Source organism: Scardinius erythrophthalmus, assembly GCF_964197995.2.
Source record: "Scardinius erythrophthalmus genome assembly, chromosome: 24".
In the NCBI taxonomy this organism is placed as follows: Eukaryota; Metazoa; Chordata; class Actinopteri; order Cypriniformes; family Leuciscidae; genus Scardinius; species Scardinius erythrophthalmus.
In genome coordinates, this window is record NC_138244.1 from 30,836,869 (window position 1) to 30,847,009 (window position 10,141).

The 10,141-nt window shown below is 38.6% G+C and overlaps 1 protein-coding gene across 5 annotated transcripts in view; it reads left to right on the forward strand.

Moving 5' to 3' along the window:
- Nucleotides 1–9,548, forward strand: part of LOC308684382 (epidermal growth factor receptor-like) — a 41,925-nt gene extending 32,377 nt beyond the window's left edge. For 2 of the 5 annotated variants that reach the window (XM_081355569.1, XM_081355571.1), the window contains exons 9-16: nt 1,477–1,628; nt 1,854–2,058; nt 2,327–2,461; nt 2,570–2,638; nt 4,827–4,945; nt 5,953–6,094; nt 6,458–6,574; nt 8,542–9,548. In XM_081355569.1, coding sequence (XP_081211695.1) covers nt 1,477–1,628; nt 1,854–2,058; nt 2,327–2,461; nt 2,570–2,638; nt 4,827–4,945; nt 5,953–6,094; nt 6,458–6,574; nt 8,542–8,555 — 953 coding nt within the window. In that variant the 3' untranslated portion in view covers nt 8,556–9,548. Of the gene's footprint in view, nt 1–1,476; nt 1,629–1,853; nt 2,059–2,326; nt 2,462–2,569; nt 2,639–4,826; nt 4,946–5,952; nt 6,095–6,457; nt 6,924–8,541 lie in introns of those variants that run through there. The other 3 variants (XM_081355568.1, XM_081355567.1, XM_081355570.1) reach the window with 3 other exon arrangements.
- The last annotated feature ends 593 nt before the right edge of the window (nt 9,549–10,141 follow it).

The window sequence follows — 10,141 nt, forward strand, 5'->3', positions numbered from 1 at the left end:
TAATGAAAGGCTTTGTGCTTTCTGTTTGAGGTCTCTGTGAAAGTTTTTAACGGAGAACTGTCACGTCCATAACATTGTTTTTTTTCCTTATAAAAGTGAACACGAAAAAATAAAAATAATATTTTATGTTCTGTGGAGGCCGACCCTTCTTCATCCGGTGGGTATATTACTTTTGGTTTGCGCAGTGCAACTCATAGAACTACTAAAGAATATTTTGCCACCTAAAAGTTAAAGATTTTTTGTCACCTCACATGTGTATTTCCCTCATATTAAATATAAAACGCATGTGTAGACTGATATTTTTCTAATGTCTTGACTCCTTTATTAAGGGAGTATGATATAAACAGACGTTTCAATATGTTGGTATTAAATGCATTTTCTGAGAATTATTTCAAGTTTTGACTGCAAATGTCACGTCCATATAACGCTGGAATTGCCCAATTTTAACGAATTTATCCTCAACTAGTTTTTTGGTCTAGGTCTACGTATTTTATTCCTACCTTAGTAATTTAAAGATGTGGTAGCCCTACATCTTACACATCACACTCCACTGTTATGGTGGCAATTTCAGTAGATTTACTCACTAACATTATTGTGGAAACAAAATAAGAATGGAAACTAAAATATGGTAGTATCGTGCTACAGCGCACATTCTATCAGCTGCAGTTCTGGCGCCTCAGTCCCAATACTGTAAAACTCGACGTACATTCACATCACATCCACATGTTAATGCAGCGGTAGATTTACACTCACAGGACACTGTGCACTTATTATTCGCAATCACAAAAGTTCATTATTTGCTCGTGCTTTAAAGCTTTGCCGGGTAAACATTTCATTGGCGTTCTGTTCTGACATGATGCACTTTTTCTGAGCGGCGCGTACTTTAGTGCGCGCGCACTGTCAAACAGCGCCAAACTGGATTTTTGTTGGGTCAGACCCATCTGATAGCGATGGGGGGCTGATACCGCCAGAGCAACATGGAGCTACATGTAAAAAAAATATGCACCAAACAAGCCACTTTGAAATGTTGCTGTTTTCACAAAAGTTGGGTGACCCTCCCCCTAGACTAAAAAAAGTTGGATGACCCTCCCCTCAACAAAGAATAAAAAGACCCTCCCCTATTTTCCTCCGGTGGCCCCTTCCATAAATACCGAACGGTCCCTAAAGAATTCTTTGATAAATAGAAAGTTAAAAAAAAATAAAAAAATTTAATGCATCTTTGCTCAATAAAATTATTTTAATTTAATTTAAAATATCTTACTGACCCCATGTCTTACTGTATTATTGAATGAATAAAACTGATTCCAATGTGTTTGAAATTATGTTCAAAAATAATTTGGTTGGGAGGTTTTAAACAAATTGCAAAAAGAAACCAAAAGCATTTTTGCTTCTACTGGAATTTGAGTTTTATTATGCTTTTTTCCATGAAGGCCCCAGTGGATTGAATTGTTCTTTCTTTCTCTCTGTGTGATTAAGTGTGTCGGGGAACGAACATCAAACTGGCCCTTCTGGGAACAGTGGATGATCATTATCAGATCCTGGTAAAAATGTACAGCAACTGCACCGTGGTTCTGGAAAACCTGGAAATCGCATATCTGACTGAAAAACACGACTTGTCTTTTCTCAGGGTATGGTATATATATATATCTGTTTACAAACACTACGTTCAGTGCTATTTTACTGTTATCTTACTGTTTGGTTATTGTAAGTCATCTATATACCAATGTTTTATTATATTTTGTATTTCATGACAGATGCCTCAACAATATTTGAATTATGCAGTATAACAACTCTTTATATAGTATTAGTGATGGATGTTAGTGAGCTTTATGTGTAATGTTTCTGATTTTTAGAGCATCCAAGAAGTTGGTGGGTATGTTCTTATTGGGCTCAACTCAGCTCCCAGCATTCCCCTTGAGAATCTGCGCATCATTCGTGGCCACTCCCTTTATGATGACAGATTTGCCTTGGTCGTCCTAATAAACTCCGACAACAGCATCGGAAAAGGCGACAGCATCGGACAAGGCGTGAACCAGTTACCACTGACTAGCTTAACTGGTATGTGGTTATATAAAAGTGTTCTTTGTCCTAGTTTTTTTTTTTTCTTCCAAATGAGAATAACACTTTAACTTTAACGCTTCTAACTGACCTGTGTGTCTTTCGCACATTTGTTTTGTAGAGGGAATAACATTCATTAATCTCCATGCCTAGTGCTGAAAGTTATATTTGGAAAACAATAATAGACCTAAATTTCAACTGTCACTAAGTGAAGTTCGTCATACAGTACATAAATGCATTGTTCAAACACTGTCATTTTCCCTCCTAGAAATACTGAAGGGTGGAATAAAATTTACCAGTAACCGTTATTTATGTAATGTGGAGACCATCCAGTGGACTGATATTCTGAACATGGAGACCCAGCCTACAATCATAAAGCCGGCACCAAACTTGGCTAGAGACTGTAAGTCCCTCAAGATTATATATATATTTTTTTAAATATACACGCATATTAAATGGTACTAATTAATTTTGCACGTTGATTAAGAATGTTCTACTCTACCTCCCGCAGGTGAGGAGTGTGACCTGAGCTGTCCCAATGGTTCCTGTTGGGGCCCTGGCCCTCAAAACTGCCAAACAAGTAAGTGGTCCTAAAAACTACTCGAGTAACTGAATCTGAATGTTTTTCCTACTTTCAGGCTTTTTAGTAAATTTGTGAAAACATTCTATGTAGAAGTGTTTAAAAAAACACAACAACAACAACAAAAAAACACAGAAACCTTTTTAAAGCTAGAGACTGGGAACACAGATACTTTACACTACTATTCAAAAGTTTGGCTCTGAAAACAGTTTATTTGAAGATTCAGTCTCTATAAACACTGCCTTTCTGATAGCCTACTCTGCTCTGATTGGTCAGTTGACTCAGTCTGTTGTGATTGGTCTACTCTGCTCTGATTGGCCAGACAGCTCAGTCTGCTGTGATTGGTCTACTCTGCTCTGATTGGTCAGTTGACTCAAGTCTGTTGTGATTGGTCTACTCTGCTCTGATTGGCCAGACAGCTCAGTCTGCTGTGATTGGTCTACTCTCCTCTGATTGGTCAGATAGCTCAGTCTGTTGTGATTGGTCTACTCTGCTCTGATTGGCCAGACAGCTCAGTCTGCTGTGATTGGTCTACTCTGCTCTGACTGGTCAGATAGCTCAGTCTGTTGTGATTGGTCTACTCTGCTCTGATTGGCCAGACAGCTCAGTCTGCTGTGATTGGTCTACTCTGCTCTGACTGGTCAGATAGCTCAGTCTGTCTTGATTGGTCTACTCTGCTCTGATTGGCCAGACAGCTCAGTCTGCTGTGATTTGTCTACTCTCCTCTGATTGGTCAGATAGCTCAGTCTGTTGTGATTGGTCTACTCTGCTCTGATTGGCCAGACAGCTCAGTCTGCTGTGATTGGTCTACTCTGCTCTGACTGGTCAGATAGCTCAGTCTGTTGTGATTGGTCTACTCTCCTCTGATTGGTCAGATAGCTCAGTCTGTTGTGATTAGGGTGACCACCCGTCCCGCGTAGCGCGTGCGCGCACAGCGTTTGAAACCCAATTCATGCGTCCCGCAAATTGAGACCGTGTCACGCATAATCTGTGCTTGCTAAAAAAAAGGTTGGTCGCTCTATATCCTCGAGCCCCAGGCAGCCAAACGAACATTACTTGACAGTTCAGCACGCTACTGTTGCCACACAAACCCCTCAGTTGAACTGCTAACTAGGTTGTCATCAACTTTTTCGTTGTTGTCATGACAGCGCACGCACGCGCATACCAGACACACTGGGAAGGAACTTTTAGATGCGCGCTTTCCAATTCGAAAAATGGAGAAAGAGACTGAGTCTGAGAGGCACCGCCATCATTAATTATAAAGAGAAGGTGTGGGTACAAGAAAGACTGGGAAAATGAATATTTGTGGCTGAAAGGTGTTGAGGGGGATACCGAGAGGGCTTTTTGTGAGCTTTGCAAAACGTCCTTCTCAATCGGACATGGAGGGGAATAGGCTACGATGTCAATCGTATTTTTTTTTAAATACTTTTTTTTAAAACTGTTCCTGTGGTGTTTAACTACAATTCCTGTTAATCCTATAATTTTATATTATAATTTATTTAAAGTGAATAAATTGTAATGAAAAATAAATAAAATTAAATAGTAAATCGTAAGTGGAAGTGCATCTGTCAATTCATTGAATGTTCAAAATATTATGAGTCTTTATTTAGAAAAAAAATACACATGTGCTAGAAATGGGTAAACCACTATCAGTGAGTCTGCCCGTGGGGTGGGGGCACCGCCGTGCCAGGCAGTGTCCCCCATTGTCCCTCAGAAACATACCCCTTGTCCCCCCTTGGGCTTATTAGCAGGTGGCCTAGTTGTGATTGGTCTACTCTGCTCTGATTGGTCAGATGGCCCAGTCTGTTGTGATTGGTCACTTACAGCTCTTTTTTTTTTTTTTTTGGTAATTGTAATTATTGTGAGAATATGGCTAAAACTGATACATTTATGGATGTTTTCAGTAATAAGAGGTTATGGTTATCGGTTATTTTAAACTTGGGTTATCTTGTTTCATGCTGTACTGGTTAGTAATGCACAATACCACTGCAAAATACAGTGAATTAACAGTTTTTGGATTTCTGTAAGGATTTCTGCTTTTTTGAGTAGTTTTTTTTTTTTTTTTTAAATGCTCCTCTTTAGTTTGTTTAGTTGATCCTTGACTTATATTTCACAACTGCTGAAGAACACTACTTGACCCCTACTTGTCTGTTAGCATCTCTGAAGTTTCTTCTCTCTCTGAATCTAGTGACTAAGGTGATCTGTGCGGAGCAGTGCTCGGGCAGGTGTAAGGGACGCACACCTATGGACTGCTGCAATGAACATTGTGCTGCTGGCTGCACTGGACCCAAACCAACCGACTGCCTGGTGAGAAACACATGTGCAGATACGTTAGATTCATTTCCCAACCATTCATTGTTTGCTCATTTATCATTTACCACATACTGTATGCTATATGTGAGCGTAAATACAGTTAGTTAATTAGGTTAGGTATTTATGAACTGAACTAGTGTGAATAACAATAGCAGTATGACTCAACATGTGAGAAATTCACAGCCACTTGAATGTGTTAATAAAAACTAAAATAACTGTTTTCTATTTGAATATACATTAAAATGCATTTTATTCCTGTGATCAAAGCTGACTTTTCGGCATCATTTCTTCAGTCTTCAGTGTCACATGATCCTTCAGAAGTCATTCAAATATGATGATTTGCTGCTCAAGAAACATTTCTTGTTATTATCAATGTTGAAAACAGTTGCTATACTGCTGCTATATATATTTTTTTTATAAACCGTGATATTTTTGATGAATAGATATTTAAAGGAGCAGCATTTTTTTTTTAAATAGAAATCTATAGAAATCTTTGGTACAGTCCTGTTTCGCATGTACATACTATGTACTTCTTATAGCAATAACTATAACTGGGTTTAACTATAGGTTCTAACCTTGAACCTTGCCCTAAACCTAACCTTAACCCATGTAGTTACCTTAAATTACCAGTACTTTCTTGGGGAAGTACACTGCCAGTACACTATAGTACACATACTGTAGAATATAGTGTAACCACATCTTTTGTAACATTTTAAATCTTGTTACTATCGCTTTTGATAAAAAGCATCCTTGCTGAATAATCAAAATATTCATTTTTTTGTTAGAAACTTTTGCACTATAGTGTACTATATAGCATATAAGCCTTTGAAAAAAAGGTTTGACAAGAAACCTTTTAGAAGTTATCTAGCGGCTGGAAACATTTGTTACAGTGAAACATTCATTACCAATGAAGTGCACAGCTGCAGTAAATGTAACCTCAAGGGCAATGAAGATGATTTCGGACTAGTTGCCTCATGGGAAATGCTGTTTGTTTTCTGCAGGCCTGTAAGGACTTCCAGGATGAAGGAACATGCAAGGACGCATGTCCACCGCTCATGCTTTACGACCCTAACACCCACCAGCTCGCTCTCAACCCCGACGGGAAGTACAGCTTTGGGGCAACTTGTATCAAGAAATGCCCACGTAAGGCCAGGCTGAGACACGAATCTTCGAAATCTGCTAATTATTTATTCATTTTGTTTCACTTGAAACACACAATCAGATTCTAATTATATCTTTCATGCAAATTCAGCTGTTAGGTCTTGAATTCTTGCATTCTGGAGATTAATGTTTTAGGTGTTCAGGGTTAAAATCTAAACAACACAATCCAGGTAAAGAGAATCACTCTGGTGTGGATCGTGAGCCTGCAACTCAAACTCTGGTTTCTGAATAACATCTCAGAAAGCAGGATAACTATGACAGAATGATTTGACGCATTAGGATCGTGTTGCTGGTTGGTTGTGGTTAACGACTCTGGAATGACTGATGGTTTGATGTTTTTCTCAGGTAACTATGTCGCGACAGACCATGGGGCATGTGTGAGAACATGCAGCCCTGGCACCTATGAGGTGGATGAGGGTGGAGTTTGGAAATGTAAGAAGTGTGATGGCCTGTGTCCAAAAGGTACAGTTGAGACTGCCGGTCAGGTCGGCAACAAGATGTTTTTTTTTTAAGTGGAAAGATTGTTTGTCTGTTTGTTTTCTCTCTCTATTTTTTCTAGTTTGACAAACACATTAGTCTTGTTTTAGTTGCATTTACAACTGTATTCTAATATAATTTAAAAGATATAATTAAAACTATGTAGAAGGCATAAAAACGACAATCCATTGCAGTGTCTGTTAGTGATCTGTCCTTCCATAGTATTGCATGTCAACTATTGTAACTAAGCTTTTCCAACAACACAGACAACATATAGCCATGATATGTTGTATTTCAATAAAATAAAATAAAAAACACACACGTGTGTATGTGTGTGTGTGTGTGTGTGTGTGTGTACACTATTGTTCAAAGGTTTGGGGTTCTTTTAAACCAGTTCACCAGACCGACCCAGTAATCAGAGATGAGCTCCTGTCCACTCTCTCCCATACACTCACAGAGGCGTCTCGTCTCAGAGGGACATCTCTCTTCTTCACTGCAGCGGCACTCGGGTCCTAGTTAATACAACAATAAACCAAACATTATTTGTGTTGGTAAATTCACTCCAACCCTGTAATGCCATCATTACTGTGGGTCTGTATTAGTTTATCTTTATTATTCATTATAATATAATAATAGTAATAACAATTGAGACTATTTAGAAAAAAAAATTGTCTAATTAACAAAAAAAAAAAAACACCCAGATAATCAAGATAATTGAAAATCAAACTACTCAATTGATTAATATTGTACCTTTTAACTGTGTAACCACTTTAGCCCAATCTGTATCAGCTCCATCAACAAGTTATTTAAGCGTTGACCAGTTGCTCCTCTTGGCACTCGAGAGCTCGAGGAGCTTTGGGCTGTGCTTGTCCAGCTGTGACTTAAACGTCCAGGGGAACCGCAGTACATCTCCAGAACTCCTCGTTCACCTGTAGGACAGCGAATCTTTGACTGTTATTTAAGGGGGTTTAAAGATTAACAACATTTGAACTTTATGCAAAGCAAAAAAGTGAATCTACTATATCATGTCCAAATCACAATTTCCCAAAAAGTTCTCAGAAGTGAGTAGTGTCAGGAAAAACTGAATGATAAGTCACTTAACTGGAATGGTTGGAAGAGGGCAGGCCATCTTTCCTTAAACTCTGCCACACCAGGAGACTTGGCAACACTTCCTTCAGTGGCACATTAATCTCCAACCGATGATAATCACTCAGCTAGCTGTGGCTTTGTGTGTGTCCGTGCGTCTGTGTGTCCGTGAGTCCACTGCCAAACTATGTCGAAGCCAAGACAATGCTTTTGAAGAAGTTACAAACACCTCTGAAACATTGAACTATCACACAAAGACAGCATTACTTATTCAACACACACACACTCGTAGATTTATACAGTATGAGCTCAAGTTAACAAACTGTTTGAGATAGAGCACATTCAAAGTTGGCGGTCACAAAAGTTTGTAGGAAACAGAGCGATACTTTTGCAGATTGCGCAACACAAACACGTTAATTAGGGTAAAATCTAACTTTTAACAATACAAAGAGTTACTTACATGAGGTACGTGAAGTATAAATTATCCGGCTCTGTGGAAAACCCTGTTGGAATAAACTTCTGGAAGCTGGAAGAGACGAGAGTGAAGGATTTGCCCGGGCTTGTTCTTCCGTTGCTGCAGGCGTGGGCCGGTCACGTCTTTTACGTCTGACACGTCTGATATACACTTTAAAATGAGCTTTGTAAAATCAATTTATGGTAAAGTCCAATGAAATTAATTTTATTAAAGAAAATATTAAGTTATTAATTAACTTAATTAACGCAAGTATGCCGCGATGACGTCATGAATATGCTAATTGACGTATGACGTCATCTAGCGACATTTAGCGACTTTTAGGGGAGGCGTTAGCTACTTTCCTTTGAAAATAGTTGGCAACACTGTGTTTCACTGATTTCTGTCTCTTCAGCGAAGCTCTCCTAATCGCTGGACTCTGAGGAAGCCGCCGCCGCCGAATCAAGCGACCAGCACGCCGAGGATTCAGCCTGAGGAAGCCTTCAGCCATCCCTGCCTGCTTCGCTACCCGGCGATTATATCCTTTACTTGCTCTGTGTTTTTTGTGTGTTTGTGTGCTCGCCCCGCGACACACTTCGTCTAAAAGAGCTCAAGGCGTTTGTTGCAAAATGCCTCGCAAAAAGTGTAACGTACACCTGTGTTTCACAGCAGAGAAGAACTGCTTCACTCGGAGTGACATCTCATTACATCAAGTACATGATACGACATGATACAAACCTGTGCCTGTATCAAATCAAATATATCAGTCATGATACAAACCTATACCTGTATCAAATCAAATATATTAATGTGTTTCAAGTGTTTTTCTCTTTTTACTTAATGATTTCTTGACATTTCTGAAAAAGATTTGTGATTTTTTTATTGCTCTCTGAGTATTATATCATGATGATTTTCTCTATGATTCTGTACCATTGTTGCAGAAAAAAATGTTTTGGGGCTGTAGGATTACAAATTTAAGAATATGTTTTAGATCTGCTGATCCTACTTCCTTACATAACATCACATAAAAAAACTAAGGTGAACTATACTGTATTGGGCATTCAAGGTGAGCACGAGGGCATTAATTTACTAATTAGATTTAACAGTTTCCTGTGAAGGGGTTTTGTTAGTCTTTGATCTTTCTACTAAGAGTTGAACTGTGTGAATGTTACCTAGTCTTAGTTCTCGTGACCATTTGATGTTTATACAATTTGGGGGGGACCATTGTCTCAGTTGGGGGTAATTGCCTCTATTGTCTTTAGAAAAAGATTTAGTAGTCTTCCCTAAGGCTGTGTGTAAGGTCAGCACTTTTAAGGACAGCCCACTGAATTGCCTATAAGATACCATGTAAAGTTACATTAGTTAGAGATTGTTGGACGAACCGCAGCCACACTCAATAAAGAAGAACTTCTGTTTGAACGCAATCCCAACGTCTCCTGGTCTGCTTTGAAGAAGGAAAAAGTTCCCAACAGGGCGGGGGAGGGAAAATGATCAATAAATCAATAAAATGTTCCCAAATGAGCCAAGAAATTATGTGGAATAATTGTTATCATGTGCCATCAAAATGTTTTGCAGTAGAGGGTTAATATATATTATAGTCTTCAAATCAATAGTTTCCTCGTCAGTTGTTAAATAAGTGCAATGTAAATATTAATAATGACTGAATCAATAATATGTATGATTCTGTCAATAGACTCTTCAGAAATGTGTGTATAATAGCTTAGCATTTCTCAACATGAGGAAGTTGTTTGATAATGTGTCTGTGACTGATCTACAGTCTTCAGGATAATGATTTAAATAGAGAGAGTCACTTTGCATTGTCAGCACATGCTTCAGTGCTCTGAGAGTGTTTATAGTGCTGTGAGTTTAACACTTCATGACTGAGAGCAGAACACACTCTTCATCATCACACAAGACTAAACTACAGCAATGAACACAATCAACATCTTCATCTGGACCATTGCACTGTTTATTCAAGGTTTGTGTAATACAGTTTTTATATCTTATATCTTTTA